The 21,129-nt window shown below is 35.2% G+C and overlaps 2 protein-coding genes across 3 annotated transcripts in view; one reads left to right on the top strand and one right to left on the bottom strand.

The window, feature by feature from the left end:
• Positions 1–3,855, bottom strand: part of LOC128235155 (peptidyl-prolyl cis-trans isomerase 1-like) — a 53,085-nt gene extending 49,230 nt beyond the window's left edge. Inside the window, exon 1 of one of the 2 annotated variants that reach the window (XM_052949898.1) lies at positions 3,687–3,855. The gene's annotated coding sequence lies outside the window, so the exon portion shown is untranslated. The remainder of the gene's footprint in view (positions 1–3,686) is intronic. The other variant, XM_052949897.1, reaches the window with a different exon arrangement.
• Positions 3,856–4,091: 236 nt separating this feature from the next.
• LOC128236058 (ankyrin repeat and MYND domain-containing protein 2-like) lies at positions 4,092–21,016 on the top strand. The gene is made up of 12 exons (XM_052950877.1): positions 4,092–4,316; positions 8,235–8,299; positions 10,083–10,221; positions 11,390–11,488; positions 11,727–11,801; positions 12,393–12,478; positions 13,327–13,520; positions 16,117–16,252; positions 16,755–16,886; positions 17,550–17,622; positions 19,237–19,332; positions 19,452–21,016. Exons 1-12 carry the CDS (start codon positions 4,238–4,240, stop codon positions 19,628–19,630), a joined length of 1,353 nt encoding a protein of 450 aa, XP_052806837.1. The 5' UTR covers positions 4,092–4,237; the 3' UTR covers positions 19,631–21,016.
• The last annotated feature ends 113 nt before the right edge of the window (positions 21,017–21,129 follow it).

Raw genomic sequence — 21,129 nt, 5'->3', positions numbered from 1 at the left:
GGGGGGGGCGTTAGCAATTCTGTTTCCGGGCCACATCTTTGTTACTCGTCCGTTAGCAATTCCGTGTCCGGGCCATAACTTGGTAACTAATAAAGCGATTTTCAAATAGCTTTATACAAATCATCACTACATTAAAAGGATGTGTCGCGCGCAATTTCCAGGTCCATACCTCAAAGACTAGAATCACCATGGGGGGGGGGCGTTAGCAATTCTGTGTCTGGGCCACATCTTTGTTACTAATAAAGTGATTTTCAAATAACTTTATACAAATCATCACTACATTAAAAGGATGTCACATGCAATTTCCAGGTCCATACCTCAAAGTCTAGAATCACCATGGGGGGACGTTAGCAATTCCATGTCCAGGCCATAACTCAAAGACTAGAATCACCATGGGGGGGGGCGTTAGCAATTCTGTGTCCGGGCCACATCTTTGTAACTCGTCCGTTAGCAATTCCGTGTCCGGGCCATAACTTGGTAACTAATAAAGCGATTTTCAAATAACTTTATACAAATCATCACTACATTAAAAGGATGTGTTGCGCGCAATTTCCAGGTCCATACCTCAAAGACTAGAATCACCATGGGGGGCATTAGCAATTCTGTGTCCGGGCCACATCTTTGTTACTCGTCCGTTAGCAATTCCGTGTCCGGGCCATAACTTGGTAACTAATAAAGCGATTTTCAATTAACTTTATACAAATCATCACTACATTAAAAGGACCTCAAGCCGAATCTTCTTCGGGCGTATAATGCTCCGTTTCGCGGTGCTTTTGTTATGTAGTTGTTCATAGATCAATGTCACATTGGGGGGCATTTGTCACATACTTTGACAGCTCTTGTTCAATATTCTTTGAGAAACAAGCTATATTAATAACAAAGGTTAAACTCTTTTACTCAGGTGAGCGATTTAGGGCCATCATGGCCCTCTTGTTTTATGTATTATTTATTTATCATATGCATTGACAATTGATTATAATATCATAATATATTATTTATTCTTTTATTGTATGTATTCTAGATCATTAAATAAATATAAGTAAATATGCATTCAAATTTCTGTATGTAGTCTTAAATAATAAATGTTGATATTGTTAAGACCAAAATCCGCTGGACTTTAGACCAATATTCCCTGGAATTCAGACTAAAATCCACTGCAAAGCCTCTCAAAAGTATGGTAGCATGTATTTGTGTCTGTCTTTTACCTTAAAGGTTGTACCCACCAGGAATACTTTTTGTATCCTCTCAAAATTCAGACTAGGAAACTGACTTGAGGTTGAATATATAAGATTATGTTTTTCATCATCTTCAGACAAATAGAAAATAGCTATCAGCTAAAATCTTATTCAACAATAAATGTTTGAGAATGCTAAATATTAGCAGTACACATGGTATAAATCTTGTGAAACACATAGCAATAACGTGCTAAATAATGCACGTGAATCTAGGTAACTTGTAGTAGTAGAAGTCAAGTATCATCTTGGTTTATTACAGCAGAAGCAGTGATTACGAACTTCGTAATCACAGCCCCAGAAACAGAAGCGTTTTTGTTAAATCTCCCAGGTTGCGGAAACATGGCACATCGCAGGTGCGGATCCAGGAATTGATGTTAGAGGGGTAGTAACTTAGGGGCGCAACTTTTGACATGTGCTCCTCCCTCAGAACCGAAAGTATATGGCATAAACTGTTTTACGGGAATTTGGGGTTACTCCCTCATGTATGTAGTCGGAAATGGTGCATTATGAGCTTATTTTATTACCTTTGTTTCTCCGATATTGATGAAAACAGTAAACTTCGATTATTTTAGAGGTGGCGCACGCCGGGCGCTTAAACCGCTAGCGCTTCGACCAAATTCCTTGAGCTACACAGTCGGTCCAAGGCCAATTCCCCGCTATTTTGGCGCGAACACAAAACCATCGACTGTCCCCCCGGACCTGGGGTGGGGGATGCTTACCATTGACTGGTGCATTACTTTAGCGACAGCGATAGGTTTTCATATTACTTTTTCCCTGTTTGAATGTAATATCTTAATTGTCTGTTAATATGTTCACTGATAAAACTTTTGCGGCCTGGCACATTGCATCTCATTAGTCATGGCAGTATTCTTCAAGTTCAGGCTTCTTTTTTTCAAAATTCAAAATGTTTATTTTCTAACCCATTCATTGATTTATCAACACCATATTCACACATTCTCATTTACAAGAGGTTTGATAGTGATAAATCAAATGTGTAACGCATGGCACCATCACTCTGGTGAACGAGAATAATTTCATATAGCACAATGTACATGAAATAATGACAGTATGGCGAGTCGTTCCTTCACTATTTTTACCCATAAATACCATAAATTAAGCCTTTTCATACAATAGATCTCCATCACCTCTCCGACTCCTTTATAATTTGTGTAAATATATGAACATAATCATGTGGTCTTTAACAAAGATAGAAGTGTAAAAAAGTTTATATCTTCGACTTCAAAGAACTTCATTAATGCTAATTCTTGACCAAATTTTAGTTGCCTTTAACCTTGAAAATAATCGGTTAAATGGCAAGATGTTTGTAATCAAGCTTAACGACAGCGTTTTTGTGACATTGATGAAAGATGGATTTTTTTGTTTGTCTTTTTTTCAATCGGATAAAAAATTGTACTAGTATCTGATACAGGGTTAATGAAGCAATACGATGGTTAGACGTCATGCTAACCATTGTATAGTATAACAGCGATGAGGAATATGGATAAGTCGACAGTTGACAGGTAAGGACATTGTAAGAAGTGTCATTTTGCTAATTTTTGCTTTAAATATGGCAATATTTTTCTTTATTCCCATTTCCTACATGTTCCCATTACAAAATCTTACCTGTCCTTCCAATTGGAAATTTCCCATTTTAAAACTGAACTTTATTCTCCAATTGGAATTTTCCCATTAACCAAATATTCCAATTGGAATTTTCCAATGTTCATACTTTCCCACTTTGAATGTGGGAATCCTCCAATTGGAAAGATTCACTCATGGGAAGGATTCGCAAACAAATGCCTTAAATGAATCTATCGGTTCTTCATTTTTAATGAATATATTATTTTTCATGTAATGAGTGTAAAATATTCTTAATTAAACAGTCAATTTCAATTTTAAAAATTATGTTCCAAATTCTCCCACAATTTTAATAGAGCCAGTTTTCCAATTGGAAAAGCTTGAAAAAGCCATTTTCCAATGGGAAGGCCATTTTCCAATGGGACTCCCATTGGAAAAGTTGACTTTAAATGCCAAAAAAACATATTTCTAAATTAAATTTCAGGAAACAAAAAATATCTCTTATTAGTATTACCTAACACATTTTAAAAATACAAAAATAAAAAACATTGGGTGAAAAATAAAAAAAATAAGTTTGCAAAAATTCCGGATTTGCAAACTTAATCCGGATGCTGTTTATACATGTTGTTATTTTAAATGTCCATGTACGTGCATTCCTTACTGAAATAATTATATCTATCTATAACGCGTTATACAAACACATCGCGAAAATACATTACAAATGTGATATACAGAGCAAAATAAAATATAATGATACTTTTTCGGAAGCAGTTTGCTAATTTAAAAAATGATAAATAGTTCTGCTTAAGATACAAACCAATTAAAGTCGATATTAACTGCAATTAACGTAAATATATCGAAATAACTATTTACCAAACGTTTACCGGTCGAGGATGGTCCAACACCTTTATGGAGGGGTGAGTGAATTATATATTTGTCCAAATACAGTATTTCCAACAGATAAAACCGAGTATCAATGCATTAAATTAAGGAAATATAGTTTTCATATAATATAATTTATAACTAACTGAGTCCTTTCAGAAAGGGTGGAAATTTAAATAAAACATAAAAATTCACCCCTATTAGATTAGACTTTCCCAATAAAATCTCTAACCAGATCACACATATATGACAATCAAATCAAAAGCATTATTATACAACACCTCAAGAAAAAAATCAAATATTTTATATTTCGTTTTACTTTTCAACGACCGAAGTTGTGCTTTCTTTAATATTCAATTTGACCTTTTTTATAGAGATTAAGTAACCGGTGATTTGTGCAAATGTTTCTGTTACAAATAGTCCTATTTACTATTTGTGACAAACAAAGTCTTCCCTCATTTATTCAGGGTTTAATTTCCATTTAGACATAAGGTAACTCTTCTTTTCAATAGAATACATTGAAAACGTATCGTCTTTCAAATATGGGTGTCGAAAAGAAGAAATCTACATTCCCAGAACTTAGTGAAAATGAAAAGAAACTTCTGGAAGCAATCACAAAAGGTAAGCAATAGCATCTTATTCTTTCCAATGCAATGTTATATTCTGTTGTTACTTCATAACATTATCAAGCTTGTATGAGCTGACATAAATGTATTATGTACATGTACTTGACAGCGTAATCTCGAAGGGTTGCTGCAGATTTTAGTGTACTTACTCCTTATTTGCAGGAAAATAGTCTCAAGTTTTATTTATTGCTATGGCTATCAAATGATCTACCAATTGTTGCATGTCTTTCAGATACAGCATCACCCGTTTTTTACCATGATGAGCATATCTGAGCAGGCAACATGATTAAAAATGATTGTCATGAAAACTGAAAGTTACTATTATTTTAAACATCTTTTTGACTCAACTTGGGATTGAAATTCATTGAATGCAACCTTCTACCCAAGAAACAAATGCTAGATAACAATTTAGCAATACAAGAACTGCAGTATGGGCATATCATGGTACAGTGTACAGTAAGAGGGTAGTCCATATAAACAGCCGCTTCAGAGTCTTTGATGATTTTTTTTAATTTGGCGACTCTACGCGTCCGTACTTGTTGTTTTCCTAGCCAAGAATGACAGATCCTAGCGCTAAGTATATTGAGCGGAAAGATAACGGGCACCTGCTAGATGGTTTCAAAATGGCGATGCTTTATTGACAGAAGTCGATCTAAATTAAACTAATTATGTGTGTTTCATAACACACTTAAGTGTATTAAGTAAAAGGTATTGGCTAAAATAATAAAAGTGTAACTTTTGTGTTTAAATTTAACAGTGAAGTGTTCAGTATTGTGGAGTAACAGTTGAAGAATATATTTTACATTGGTACGGCTCAGTTGACTTGTGGCGTTTAGGGAACAAAATGAATATCCAAATGTTAAAAAAGTTCCCTAAACGCACATTATTGTGGCTAGTAAGAGGGTAGAGTGTCATTGCATAAGGTCGTAGGTTCTATTCCGCCAAAAGCGCTTCTGCAGGGTTCGAATTTAGATTTTCGCATACTCGCAAAATGCGAGCGACAATTGCAAATTGCGAGTGACTTTTATTGAAGCTCGCAAAATTCTGCGAGTGGCTTTTTCTAGACAACAAAATGTTTTAACGAAAGTAGAACAAACATGAACTTAACTCCGCTACGTAGTCGAGTGTAAACAGCCTATAAATGGCATGTTTACACTACCAGTATAGAGTAGGCAGTACGGAGTCACGCTCTGATAATGATTTCAAAAATAGAACAAACACGTAATCGCCTAGCTCAATCATTGGCTAAATTTAGTGCTTTCAGGCAGTATATGTAAACCTTATGAACCTCTTATTATTTACGCCCAACTGTCAGAGTGAACAATGTCAATGGACAGCTTTGTTATCAAAAGTGGCCAGCATCCGATGAGTCATCCGACCCCCCAAAACGAATAAGCCATCAACAAGTTCTAGTAGTTGAGTCACTCAAGATTGATACTTTTTAATATTCATAATATGTGCAAGGTGTCAATATCTACTTTAATTAGACAATGTTATATGGGGAAAAAGCAAATGATAAAATTGCGAGTTGATTATTCAATTTGCGAGTTGCCTCATAAAGCACTCGCAAAATTTTGCAAGTCCTCTTCAAAGTTAAATTCAAACCCTGTTCTGTTACAAATGGCACTTAATGATAAAAGAGACTTTATCTTGTAATGGAAAGTTAAATGATATCTGATCCAGGGCTTCTAAAAACGGCAATTTGCAGGTCTGGACCGATTTTGACCAAGCCAGACCGATTTCATTTCCAAAAAGTGTTCAAAGAATTGGTCCGAATTTTTTTCATTTTTTTATAATTTCGGTCCAAAACAACTAAGTCAGTAAAATTTGTAGAATTGTAATACACAAACCTTCTTGGGTCATTCACACATTCAAAATTACCCCAATAAAAGTGTCCTAGTTACCATCAGATCAACGCGACCAGCTGCTTTTTCCGCTACGCTGATCACTCAAATCGGTTAATTAGCAGACACTTGCAATTCGTCCCTATCATGTGTGGTGGTAGGTCGCAGAAGACACAATTAAACAGATTATGTGTTAAATATGTGCTTGCAGCTATCCATTAAAGTGTCAAAATCGGTCCATATTTTCACATAGCAAACTGCTAATGTCATCGATCACATAGCAAACTGCTAATGTCATCGATCATTACCTGATATATCCATTTGCTGATTACCAAACTGGAATTGGAATTAAGTACCATTGCTGGTTAAAACGGTTTGTAAAGATAAATATAATTGTCATTGAGAAAGCATTAAAATTCCGAATAAATTAACCTAGTCCTGCCCTAATATATATAGGATATCAACAGCGACATGCTTGATTAACCTCAGAGTCTGAAAGCCACTTACGTCATTTTAATAAGATGTAAAATGTGACCTCTAGAGTACTAACAAGCTTTTTCTATGATTTGACCTGGTGACCTAGTTTTTGACCACACATGACCCAGATTTAAACTTGACTTAAAGATTATTAATATAAACATTCTGACCAACTTTCATGAAGATACAGTCATAAATGAGACCTCTAGAGTCCTAACAAGATTTTCCTTCAATTTGACCAGGTGACCTAGTTTTTAACCGCACATGACCAAGAATCGAACTTGACTTAGAGAGTATTAATATTAACATTCTGACCCAAGTTTCCGAAGATACAGTCATAAATGTGACCTCTATAGTGTTAACAAGCTTTTCCTTTAATTTGACCTGGTGACCTAGGTATTAACCCCAGATGACCCAATATCGAACTCACCCAAGATTTTATTGAGGGTAACATTCTGACCAAGTTTCATTAAGATAGTGCCCAAATTGTGACCTCTAGAGTGTTAACAGTCGAATTGTTGACGACGGACGACGACGACGGACTTCTAGCAGATGTAATGAAAAAATCGTTGTCAATATCAGACTTTTTTTTGGGGGGGGGGTCTTTTTTTATGGGGTTGGGGGGTGGTTGTTACCAGACTCGGACTGATTTAGGTTCCAAACTTTTTGAAGCCCTGTTCTGATCTATTTATATTTCGTGTGAACTGTCTAGTGTTTGGAATCAGACCAAATTTTAATCACCAAATTTTGGAGATTGATAACATTGAATTGATGATCGATTAATAAACAATTATCCTCATGTATATTCAATTTGCCCAATATGCTTATTGGCTTCATTATTTTATTACTAGGTATTTCTCTTGCATTTTTAGACTATCTGTTTCTTTCTCTCTCTTTTCATTTCTTTTGCCTTGTTTATTTCAATTATTGAATTGGTTATTGCACAAGGACACATTGTCGAAAAAAAAATGCATTAAAGTTGCCAGATTACAAAATTTTAACTATATTCCCCTCATAAAATAGAACTTATATTTTTTATTCTTAGCACAGGGCACACATTAAAAAAAATTGCACCAGTTTCCCCTCTCATGTCAAATCCTGGATATGCTTCTCACCACCACATTGTAAACAGGATTTTGGAAGAGCTTGTATTTGTATTGCTGTCTCTCAGCTAGAGGGGATTCAGGTCCTTCCATAGGAGAATACTGTCAGAAAAAAAGATTTTGAATGAACACTGAACTACATTCACTAAGATTTGTTCATGTATACATGTATTGTTGTCAAGACATAAAAATACAGCTGAACAGCTGATTTCACTTATTTATACTCTGTTTTGTAGTTAAAGAATATTGAGACACACCTATTTGTTTACTTTTGCAACGATTTTGGCCTATTTTGGCCTATTTTTTTATCTTCAACACATGACAATGTTGAGGCAAATTTTGGAGGTAAATTTTATTTTATTAGAGCTCCAAAGCATGAGAAAGAAGGCAACACATACAAAGTTTTGTATTGAAATCAGAGCTTTTTCTGTATTGTTATTAGAGCTATAATGCCAGATTGCCTGATTGCTAATATTTTACACTGTACAGGGAACTTGCCAGAAGTGCAGACTCTGCTTCAGGAGAAAGATGTGAAAGTTAATTGTCTGGATGATGTGAGTATACAACAAATTGCAATGGAACATTTTTTGTGTGGTAGATATCGGAAGGTACCAAAACCTTACTTAAGGCAGTGATTTTTCTAGGTGCAATTTTACTGCCTTCTAAAAGCTATTTCCCCTTGCAAAAAAGTGTCCATTTTCCCCCAAAATTATAATATTTTCCGATTATTGAAAACAGAAACCTTTAATAATGTATTTCTTGAAAAACAAAAAGAACCTGACAAGGCCAGCTCTTATACAATACAGTATATGCATAAAAAACTAAAACATGTATATTTGCTGTTATATAAGCTATTTTTGTATTTTCCAAAATATCGCTTAAGGCCATGCTAAGGTGATTCTATGTTTAACATCATAGAAAGGTTTTCAACGCAGACAAATGCTTTTTTAGAGCATAATAAATAAAACACAAATAATAGGAGCCAAGAAATATTCATGTGTCATGTATACAAACGTATTCAAGTTCAATTTCTTGTATGTTCCTGTGTACCTATACAATTATATAAAGTTTTCATTTTGATGGCACTTTTTTCCCTGCAGGTAAGTAGGTTGGGCCCTGTTTCATTAATGATTTAAGGCTTAAGTTGAAAATATTGAAGTGTCGTAATTTTTTTTTTGATTTGCATACAAGTTTTTCAGTTGGAAAAAAAAATAAGGAAAGTGAAAAATCAATTTACTGCCTGTGTTTTTTCTACCCAAAAATTCCTTTTATAGATCATGACCCTGAGGCTAAATATAAAATCAATTTGGCATGGCCTTACTCATATTTTACTCCACTAAATGGTCCAAATTGTTTGAAATAGTATTGTGAAAAAAAGCTGTTTTTCCCAATAAATGGTAAATAGCCTTATTTTATATTGCTAGATACATGTACCTGGTATTATTGATATAAGCAGTTTTCTCACCAGATATTTGGTGATGATGCAAGTGATAATGTGCATTTACCAGTAGGCTCCTATTGATCACCTATTGATCATTGGCAGGCTTTTTATTTGGCATTTCACATGTCAGATATTTTTACCATTCCCAATGACATATTCTTGAAAATCATGCTGAATTCCCCATTTAAAAAAAATATTCCTGGAAATTTATTCCTAATTCAATGTTTTTAGCAAAAATTGTTCTTAAATAAAGTGCAATTATTTTTTCTAAAATACTTAAAAACACCTGGTTTTAAACCAATTTATACTTTGTTTAACACACTTCTTAAAAAATGTACAAATCATGAAACTAATTAAACATTTGAAATACTAGTATTATATTTATTTTGCTTTTACGTGAGTAAAAATTGTCATGTAAACATCCATATGTAACCAAGAGTTTATTTTGCATATTCAATAATATATGACAGAATTATCACATTATTGCATTGGACCAAAAAAATGAAATAATAATTAAAAAATAGTTATCTGGTGGCTTTTAGTTGTTATTTTATTTGTTGTAAGTATTAAATCTCCATTTGGCTTCAAATTTGAAGTCAAAGGGGCTTCTTTAAAGTTGCTTATGCAGGGTGCTTCACCCCCTTTGACCCCCAAATCCATTGCTGAAATGGTTTCAGTCCTTCAGCTACCAGGACGATCACATCTCTGATTTATCTGATGTAATTTAACAAGAAGATTATAGGAAAGTGGTTTTCACAACAACAGCAAGTTGTATTTTTAGTCAGTTCCAAATCTTCAAAGACAAATTTTTTATGTTGCATTTGTATTAAATTATTATTCTTTCTTCCTTCTGAAAATAAAACCTGTATAATTTTGCTCAATCCCATGTATTGTAGACGGGTATGACCCCGCTGCAGCATGCAGTATTCCGAGGAAAGACGGACATCGCAGAGTACCTGCTGAGGTTCGGGGCCGAAGTCAACTCCAATAACCATGAGAACGGCTACTCTACACTCATGTTTGCGTCCCTATCAGGTAAATATCTATGTTTTTTTCGTGAAGATATAAAGGATATTTATTAAAATTATTGTAAAAACAAAATTTAATCATTCATCTGGCCTAGTTGGACAATGGTTAAGAAATATAATTTGTGTGACTTCATTTAAAAATAATCAACCGGGCATAGTTTATGCCATGCTGCATTTTGTTAGCAATGTGGTGACTTGTGTCAAATATATGATATTTTACTGAAAATTATAAAAGAAGATATTGTTTTTACGGCAGTGCTGCAATATTTAATTAATTTCAAGGGAAGCATAGTTCCATGTCTTTTAATTACATAATTATCATATACTTATTCAGTGATAAAATTCAGATTTTAAACAGCTCTCATTTCTATACTCTTATGTAAAACCGGGCTATCTTTCGATAAATTTTGGGGCCAATATTAGGTTCTATTCCTGAGCCAAGGAGTATACTTTTTACCCCAATTTTGGTTAAAATTCTCTTCTCAATAAATGCCCCTCTTAATGAATTGAACATTTGAAAAACGATTGCTGGTCAAAATAATGGTTATTAAAAAAGCGTACTTATTATTGACACCACATTGTATGGTTGTGTTTTGATACATGTATATTACATCAATAAGCATTAAAGCTCCACTCTCACAGATTGATAGTTATGTTTTTACAGTTTGTCTGAGGATCAGCTGATCTTGGTATCAATGCCTTCAATTCAGTCATAAGATACTCACAACAGAACCCCGTCAGTAAAGCTTTAAGCCGCCGTAAAACATCAATTTTCAAACATAAATATGAAAAACTGCGGTCGGATTTTGACAGCAGTCTTGTATCACTGCTTTAAGACATTTACCCTAAAATTGGCTCAAGACAAGAAAAGTAGCCAAAACAGTCAATCTGTTGGAGTTCAGCTTTAAATTAATCTTTATTTGGTTTCGGTGAGATTACAAAATTCCCTCTTTTTGGCAAAATTAATGCTTAATTCCCCTTCCTTAGGACGGCGGCCCCATTCCCCAAAGAAAGACAGCCCTGTAAAATAACAGAAATATGTAAGCCTGTCGTGTTATAGATTAATGGAAGTTTGAAACATTCTTGTAGCATGAAAACAGTTCTAGAAAGTTTTATCCTTTGAACTAGTGAATATTTAGATCACTGCATACCCACAAACCTGTTTGTATTTATAGGCAATGTTGACGTCACCCGCCTTGTGCTAGAGCACGGAGCCAAGAAAGATGTCATCAACTCTGTGGGACGAAATGCTTCACAGATGGCCGCATTTGTCGGTAGGTGGACAATAATATGTTGCCATTTCATTGTAGTGTTGTCAGTAATTATTCTGTGACATAACAAATGATGATCTGTAGACACTGTTTGTTTAAGATGTCTGCTGTTAACAGGGATTCTCTGACGCATAAAACTTGAGTTCCTGACACAATTTTCTGGCTACGTCCGCCATTTTAAACTACAGAGCACCCGAAGGTAAATCTGTATGCCTAAATGAATTTAATAAATGTGTTTCAGGACAACACCAGTGTGTGGCGGTCATCAACAACTACTATGACAAATCTGACCTAGAATACTACACAGTGCCCAGAGGTAATAATAAACACCTGTTACATTACTTAGAATGTTGAGAGATGTATGTTTAGTTTACGATGCCAGTGGGAAGTTCACCCATTGGCATCAGACCCAATGAGAGTATTATACTTGTTAGGTTGTGGGCCATAGTGCACAGACAGGATGTTACCCTGGTTGTAGCTACTATGGGCCCCATTTCAATAAGATATTTTAGTTGTAAACCTAACGCTGCTGGAGAGTGCTCGGATTCAGTTGAATGTTACGAAAAATGTCCTTACAATATTTTTATTGAAACGCACCTTACCCTCAAAACGAAGTTACACCTGGAAAGTTGAGGTCTGAAACCTTATGATCTTTATTGAAATGGGGCCCTAGTTCTTAAACTTTACACCAATGTAGAGCTGCCTACCAGAACAATTGATTGAAGTTCTGACAGGTAGGCATGAAACAAGATGAGAAGTTTGTAAGTTTGATAAGAATTGCAGCAAAATGATATACAATGTATGCTGACTGACTCAAAATAATGACTCCTCATATTGACACCCTTTTGTTAATGTCTGGTAGTTGAATCATCTCACATGATTAAGATTGAATGTGTTTCCATTACAGGTCAGGAGAAGGAGCCCAAGTTGCCCCCTGTCCTCGTGCCGTCCCTCCTACATTTGTTAAACACAGCCAACATGCACCCTGTCAAGGTAAGCTTATGTAATATTTTAGCTAGATATGTGTATTATACAAGTAGATGGTAACTTTTGAATGCTTATCTCAGGGACCTCAAACTTGGTAGGCAGGTTGGTCATGACAAAATGTTATAAATAAAAGGCTTTCTGTATGTAAAGGCCAGCAGCTAATTTAGTGGGTAAGTGTTTGGTTTGGTCAAAGTAAGCCGAGAAGTTAATTGATTGGTCTATATTCATCCATTCATTACTATTTACCAATCAGATCATTTAAATGTGCAACCTAACTGAAAGATTACCTGTGGACAACTTAACCATGTTCATAGAATTGGCTGCAGAATACTAATGCCTATCAGTTCTGTGAGGGTTTCTGGGGCATTTATCACATTCCTGAGACAGCTCTTGTTTCATTTTCGATTTTGTATGTATATAACATGCAGGTATGGCAATCTTTCATTTTAATTAGCTCTTTTTCTCCAAGAATAGAGTCGAGGCTTCGTAATGGCGTTGGTCCTGTTCTTGTTGTTTTGCAAAATCTTACACCTTTGTCCCAATTCAAAAATGTTATAATGGTCAACTATTCACCTTGTTTGAAGGCAAAAACACACACACCAAGGTGGTAAGCCTTAGCTGTGCCCCACTCTTGTTTGCAAATTCTCCCTGGCCATTTCTGACTATGAGGTGACTACAATAATTATGAATCCAAAGGTTAGTAGCTGTGAGCCTATAAGTTTAAATTTGCTTACAGTTATTCCATGTTTACTTATCTGAATAAAAACATTGAACCAATTAGAACTTGAAACATTTTCCCCGCTATCATCGAATGATGGTACATTTATGAACAAAAAGTTGCGTGTAAATTTTAGATTTCACTGCACTTGCAAGCCTATCCTGAGATGATGAACGAGAGCTACAAGGTGTGTAAAGTGCTCGACCTCATTGTTGAGAAATCCATGAAGGCGCGGGAACCTGACGATGTTATGGCGATGAAGGCTCACTACTTTGCCACGATCATCAGGAAGGCCAAGGATTGCAAGGACCTGGATACTTGGATTAAAATGTATGTTACCTTGATGGCAATCTGCACAGCTATTCTCAGCTGATGTAGGATCAAATTTGAATAGGTATCAGTAAATATTCAAAGGTTTTAATCCCATAATCTTAGGCATTGTTTGAACTATCTTATGATATAATCAGTTGCGCAAACAGCTACAAGGCTTTAAAATGGTGTCTTAAAATGTTAATATTATTTGTCGATGTTATATTTAGAAAACTGATACCCTTTTTTAAAGAACTAAAAATGAATTGCACAAACATTTTACTGTTGTAAATCAAGCTGGCCTTTAAGGAAGGTGCTTTTCTGATGCCCATGGAAGTACATGTCCTTCCAGGTTCAATTAATTTTTAGATAATGTTAAAGGGTCAAGACTGGACATTTCTCAGATTTTTTTATACCCCCACAAACGAAGTTTGAGGGGGTATATAGGAGTGAGCTTGTCGGTCGGTCGGTCTGTCGGTCGGTCGGTCGGTTTTCATGGTTTCCGGACGATAACTCATGAAAGGCTAGACAGATTTGAAATTTTTTTGGTACACAGGTGTAACATCAGAAGATACAGGTCAAGTTCGATATTGGGGCTGGTGGGGCCAAGGTCAAGGTCACTGTTACTAAAAATAGAAAAATGGTTTACGGACGATAACTCATGAAAGGCTTGACAGATTTGAAAAATTTTGGGTACACAGGTGTAACATCAGAAGATACAGGTCAAGTTCGATATTGGGGCTGGTGGGGCCAAGGTCAAGGTCACTGTTACTAAAAATAGAAAAACGGTTTCCGGACGATAACTCATGAAAGGCTTGACAGATTTGAACAATTTTTGGTACACTGGTGTAACATCAGAAGATACAGGTCAAGTTCGATATTGGGGCTGGTGGGGCCAAGGTCAAGGTCACTGTTACTAAAAATAGAAAAACGGTTTCTGGACGATAACTCATGAAAGGCTAAACGGATTTGAACAATTTTTGGTACACAGGTGTAACATCAGAAGATACAGATCAAGTACGATATTGGGGATGGTGGGGTCAAGGTCACTGTTACTAAAAATAGAAAAATGGTTTCCGGACGATAACTCATGAAAGGCTTGACAGATTTGAACATTTTTTGGTACACAGGTGTACATTTCAGAAGATACAGGTCAAGTTCGATATTGGGGCTGGTGGTGCCAAGGTCAAGGTCACTGTTACTAAAAATAGAAAAATGGTTTCTGCTTCATAACTTTAATTGGGCATGAGATATTGTGATGAAACTTGCTGTATAGGCAGCCTCTGTGAAGACAATGCTTGTGATTGAAAATGGGGCCAGTGGAGTAAAGGTTTTTGTGCACTGTTACGAAAATAGAAAAACGGTTTCCGGATAAACAATACATGCATGTCTTCATGATAAAAGAAGATGCAGTGTGCAGTAACCTTGGAGTTATGGCCTCTTTTCAAAGGAATGGTTTGCCATTCCTTGTCCAGGCGGCATTTGGGGGTATTCGTCACTCCTGTGACAGCTCTAGTTTATTATTAACTTGATATGGTTAACAGAGTTTCAGGATCAATGGCAAACTTTGAAGGAATTTCGATTTTTGGAGCTAGGGTTTTACCTAAAGAGTTAAAGAAGGGTGCTTCACCATGTTGTTTCGGGGCAGGCATTTGTCTGCCCTCAAGAAGCATGGTCACGTGCATGTTGCCTTCATAGAATAAAATGCATTAGACTGTTAAATATTTGTTTTGTTATGACTAAAACTTACAGTATGATCATAAATGCATCCAATCTTTACAAATTTGGTAGTTGAAGCCTAATATTACTCCACTTAATCACAATGCCTATTTTTATGCCCCCAAAGGTGGGCATATTAAAATCACATTGTCCGTCCACCTGTCTGTTTGTGAGTCTGGCTCAATAACTTGTGTCCAGGCTGTCACTTTCTCTTGTATGGACAGATTTTTAAATAACTTGCCACATGTGTTTGACATACCAAGACAACGTGTCATGTGCAAGACCCGTGTCCCTACCTCTAAGGTCAAGGTAACACTTAGGTGTTTATTCACAATGGAATGCTGCATTTAAGGACATAAAGTATAGGCTGTTGTGTCCAGGCTGTAATTTTTCCTTGTATGGACAGATTTTAAAATGACTTGCCACATGTGTTCGACATACCAAGATGACGTGTTACATGCAAGACCCGTTTCCCTATCTCTAAGGTCAAGGTCACACTTAGTGTTTATTCACAATGAAATGCTGCATATAAGGACATAGAGTATAGGTTGTCTTGTCCGGGCTGTAACTTTTTCTTGTATGGACAGATAAAGATTGTGTGTCGTATGCAAGATCCACATGCAATCAAAGGTCAGTGTTTGATCTTTAACTTTTCATGTACTGACCTTGTTCAAAGGTCAATGTCACATTCAGGGGCATTCGTCTCATACTGTGACAGCTCGTGTTGTTTTTTATCAAATCCATAATTTTTAAATTCTTCACAGCCAGTTACAACATGCTTTTTTCTCCCTTAACACCCTGCATATTTCAGCACCATGTTAAAGCCCTGATGGTGTCGATTCTTTCATGATAATTGTTTTTATCAATGTCTAGTACTAACATGAATTTGTCATTTCAGATTATTGAAAGGTCGTGACATTGACGGGTACCCAGAGTTTCAAGACCGATTGATACGCCAAACGTTAAAGGAATTTCCATTTGTTGAGTCAATATTACTGCAGAACATGGTCCGACAGCTCTCACAGACCAAGATTGTAAGTCTAGGCTATAATTGAACAAACTTTAAGTGATGTTTAAAAAAATTGTGATCATGGGAGATTCTTTTTTCTGAATTTTGTGGTTGGCTGCATTGTTATGCAAATCCTTTTACCTTGGCCATAACTTCAAAACTGTTCAAATGAAACTTGATATACATGTTGCTAGGGACAATGTTTGTTAAGTGCCCATAGAAAAGAAAAAAGAAGTTCTCACTGCTCATGATTACTTACTACTTAGTAGTATTTTGCGTGTGTTTTTTACCATGAGGTCAAGGACAACTTTCATTGTCAAGGACAACGTTCTATAACTAGAGTGCAGTATAATGAATAGCAGTTGAATGGTTAAGTTCCGCCTACTTGTTACTGTTCCATTTTGGGGGTTAATGGTGAGATGAAAACAAGGTTACGCTCTCAAACATGGATCAATTAACTTTGATTGCATTATGTAGAGTTATTTTTGAGATGGAATGTTTCATTAGACATTGTTTTTTATTCCAAGGGAGATGACCCAACCTCCCTCAACATCTTGAACCAGGGAATCAATGGCCAGAAGTTTGGCTTTGACAAAGTTGACGACTGTAATACATGTGGAAGTTTTGGAGCTGAAAGGAAATGCTCAGCTTGTAAAATGGTGAGCAAATTGTATTTCATGCTGTATCAAACTATAATCTCACTGTTTCCCTATTTTTGCCCGTTTGTCTGTGAAAAAATAAATAAAAATGATGAACTCATTTCCATCATGTTGTCATTTGGCTAAACTTGGCACAATTGTCTATTAACTGGTAGTTGTTATACTTAGCTGGAAGAAATAGTCAAGGTATTGTGATACTAAGGGCCGATGTTGTTGTCAACGTCTGCTAAAACCTAAACCTTGGCCATAACTCAAGAAATGTTCAAATGAAACTTGGTATAAATGTTGCCAGACACATATTATATGCACAAACATAGCAACGCCCATATCTCTGAATTTATTAATGGCCCTTCTTTAAAAAAACAAAACATTTTGCATTGAGAGATTATTGTACAGCTGTGAAGACTAGGTTTTCCTCGGACATCTGCCTCAAAAACAGTAGGAAGTATCTTGAAATTAATATAGCTTACTTTGGAAACAATTTCAAAAGGGGTCAGTTTCACTCAAAGCCCCTTCACCCTGCTTTGGTCATGAATCCCTCATACTCAAACAAACCCCCGCTATTTTTTAGGACTGACAAATATAAGCTGTAAGAACCCCTAATACAAAATAAGCTATGCTGCGATGATGACATTCAATCTTTATTATTTTAACTGTTTGCAGGTGCACTACTGCAACCAGACGTGTCAAAAGCTCCACTGGTTTACACACAAGAAGTTTTGTAAACAACTCGCAGGTGAGGCTCTATAAGTTTTAGCAGACATACATGTATGGTGCAGGGCTTCCGTTAAAGGAAGTTTGAAAGTATATTACTCCCTAGAAATAGGTTAAAACTTCCAAAATTGAACCGTTGGAAGTACAAAAACTTCCATAATTTTGAAGAAAACTTCCAAGGCTGAAAGCTTGGAAGTTCAAAATATCAAAACCTTTTGTCAATATTACTTTTGTGGTCACAATTTCAATCAGTTTAAATGTTTTAAGTAAAACAAATTTTTATAATAAGTAAGTCTATGAATTTGGCAAGTTAAAGTTGCAAATTATTTAATTTTTAATATACTAGTTGAAAAATAGTTGAAAAAGATTTTGTATTCTGGAGACTTAAACTTCCACATTTCAGTGATAAACTTCCAAAATTGAATGTCAGGAAGTTCATACTTCCAGTTTCAAATTCTTAATGGAACCCCTGGTATGGTGTATGTTCTTATGAATCATAAGCAATTGACAATCAGCCTAATATGGAGCAATAAGGTTTATAATTATGTATACCACTTTGCATAGCAGACGATGTTACACTGTCTCCTTTATGTGGAGTTACATCAATCTTGTGCCATGATCTCAATTTGCAATTAGCCTTAGGCCATCATTAAAAAAATGTTGGTTTGCGATGCTCCGACCGACTCACCGAAATTAGCCCCGACCCAATCTTTTTAATCGCTACCGCTGCCGTTGTTTTTTTTATTGTGTTTTGGGTCCCATTTCGTTTATTTGGGCCAATTTCGCGTTTGGTCCTTTGATGCTCTACAGACCAACCATGTTGTAATGTCAATCTGCAAACCCTGCAAGGATTCTGGGAGACCCATTATTAAAAGACTTCCTAGAATGAATTAAAGTGTATCCATGTATCTGAAAAATAATAAAATGGATCTGTCGTTGAATTCTCAGTGCTGTTATCTAAAATATGCATGCCCCTTACATCAGACTGAGGGTTATATAGATTTGCCTTTGTCGTCTGTAAAAAAAAAAAAAAACCCTACCTACCTACCCACCCCAAAAATTGGGTAGGAGCACCACAAACCAACATTTTTTTAATGATGGCCTTATTTGAGGTGATAGGGCTTATAATTTGTATACACATTTTGCCCATCATGTTTAAGGGATTAGCACAAGACTGACTTAACTCATACTGTTATATGTGGAGAAACTACTGTCTTGTTATAAGCTCTTGTACTAATTTTTACAGTTGAGGTGCATAGTCTGTTATGAGCAGTAGTTCCATTTTTTCATGGAAATTTTATTCCGTTAAAAGTTTGATGTTAACTTCAAAGCTAAATTTTTAAACATCTCGTAGTGCTTGTAAAATACATGCAATTATTGGGCCAATGTACTGAACTTTGTTCAAGTTAACAACATGATTAACTGCTTGATTATTTTAAAAATGGAAACTATTTTATAACTTGCTCATATATTTGAACAAAATAAGTACAGCTGAAACAGTAGGCTCAAATCTTGTTAGAAATTCTGCAGATCACAAATGTGTCTATAGAAACTCTGAAGAAGTAATCAGTTGAAAGTTAAGAACCTTCTTAACTGAGTCTGCCTATTATAAATGTCCTTTCTTATTATATTTCAGAGGAGTTTAAGATAATGTGTGCAGCCCAAGAGAAGGCTGCCCAGGAGGCGGTTGCCGAGCAACTGAAGGCAATCGAGGAACATACCGCCAACACTGGTAGGCTAATTCATGATTTATGTTAAAATAGGCAATACTTTCAGATGCAGTATTTTTAATTAATATCTTGACATGGAGAATTTATACAGTTTACATTGTACTTTCATTTTAATTTTAAGATATAAAAGACCAACAGGAGGAGACAGGGAACCAGGAAACTACAAAAGTTGAAAGTAAACCTGAAATTAGTGAAACTAGTCCTGAAACTTTGGTAAAGTCACAGGATTCTAATGGGAGTTCTGAAACTATAGACAGCAGCGGAGATGCCAGTTCCTCAGTTAAAGCAAGTGCATCATAGGACTAATGCATTTCTTGTGAACATTTAAGTGAAATTTTATAGCAATTATTTCAATTTTTAACAAATATTTTTCCATACTTTCAGTTTTGAAAGTTTAATGTACGGTATCTCACTCTCAGTATTGAAGTTATGGAGTTCTCATGAAAATACAAATGTCATTTTGTTGCCATAATTTCATTTCTTTTATTTTTGCATTTGTAAAAGCAAAAAGAAAGTTCATAGATGTTTGAATATGTTGTTCTTTCCTAGTTAATGAAGGTTATAAAAGTTATAGTTGCTATTTGTTTTTTTTGTTTTTAAAGATATATTTGACAGTTGAGGAAATTTATCTCAGCATTATTATTGCCTCTAGAAATGGAAGTCGACTTTAACAGAGAAATGTTGGAACTCTGGTACCTTCATTATTGTTTTTCTAATACAGAAAAGTTAATTTATAAAAGATGTTTGTAGTTCATCAATGTTTTATGATGTTGTTATTCCTAGTTAATGAAGTTTGTAAAAGTTATAGTCGCTAGTTTGTTTTTTTAAAGATGTATTTAAGATATACATGTGCATGTTCTTTTAAGATTTTCAAGAAGCTGTCAAATTCAACTCCGAGAGGGTTATAGGTGTCTGACTCTCACCCAAGAGAACCTGGTCATGATCAGTTGTGGGTATTTTGTGCGTGGTTTTTTTTTGGGGGGGGGGGAGTGATGAGTAATTCAAGAAACATGTTTAACCATTTTATTTCCAATTTTTGACATACATGTTCATATGGTAGGTCCTGGATTTACATAAGGTATAAATCAACATTATGCAGAATGGTCTAGGACAAATGCATTATGTTTGTTACGTTTTGTTGACTTATATTTAAATTGAGGAATGCATATATGTGTGTTATGGTAAACTTGTTTCAGAATTTAAAGAGAAAGTGTTGTGTTCATTTTTTATGGTGCTGTTTGTTTTGTTTCAATGAAGATTTCATATGTGTGATTTATGTTCTTTTAAGATAAATTAATGTTAAAGAGGGCATGATTTTTGTTGTTTTAAAGTTTCTTAATGTCTCATTTTTCTTTAAACATTAGTAACGCTTGTAGCCATAAGATTAATTTTCGAATGTAAATATGAAAACTGTTATCTGATCTTTAATCAGCATTCTTATATCACTTGTTTCCAGACATTTACACACAGATTGGCTCATTCATAGACAAAAATAAAACAGCTGTCAAAACAGTCAATCTCTGAGAGTGCAGCTTTAAGAGTGGAGTGTTTGCATTCTTTTGGTATATTGATTGTCTATAAAGTACATATATGTGGAATGTTACTGTTAAATCATGTTGTAGCTCATAGTTTTGTGACATATATATATATAAATAAATTGTGTGTACATGTTACACATTACATTGATCTGGCATAATTTGTGTCATCTGTTTATCAAATCAGGCCAAACCAACTTTTTTTATTTTGGTTTTGAAGCCCCAACATCACCTAGCCATATCATGGCCAACATATAATCAATT

Source organism: Mya arenaria, chromosome 5 (genome assembly GCF_026914265.1).
Source record: "Mya arenaria isolate MELC-2E11 chromosome 5, ASM2691426v1".
Taxonomy (NCBI): domain Eukaryota; kingdom Metazoa; phylum Mollusca; class Bivalvia; order Myida; family Myidae; genus Mya; species Mya arenaria.
This window is presented reverse-complemented; position numbering and strand designations above follow the sequence as displayed.

Bases quoted from the DNA above. Each gene is read 5' to 3' on its own strand.
- LOC128236058 (XM_052950877.1), top strand. From the start codon at position 4,238: ATGGGTGTCGAAAAGAAGAAATCTACATTCCCAGAACTTAGTGAAAAT. The intron at 13,521-16,116 runs GTATGTTACCTT...TTGTCATTTCAG, and splicing joins CTGGATACTTGGATTAAAAT to ATTATTGAAAGGTCGTGACA. The intron at 16,253-16,754 runs GTAAGTCTAGGC...TTTTATTCCAAG, and splicing joins AGCTCTCACAGACCAAGATT to GGAGATGACCCAACCTCCCT.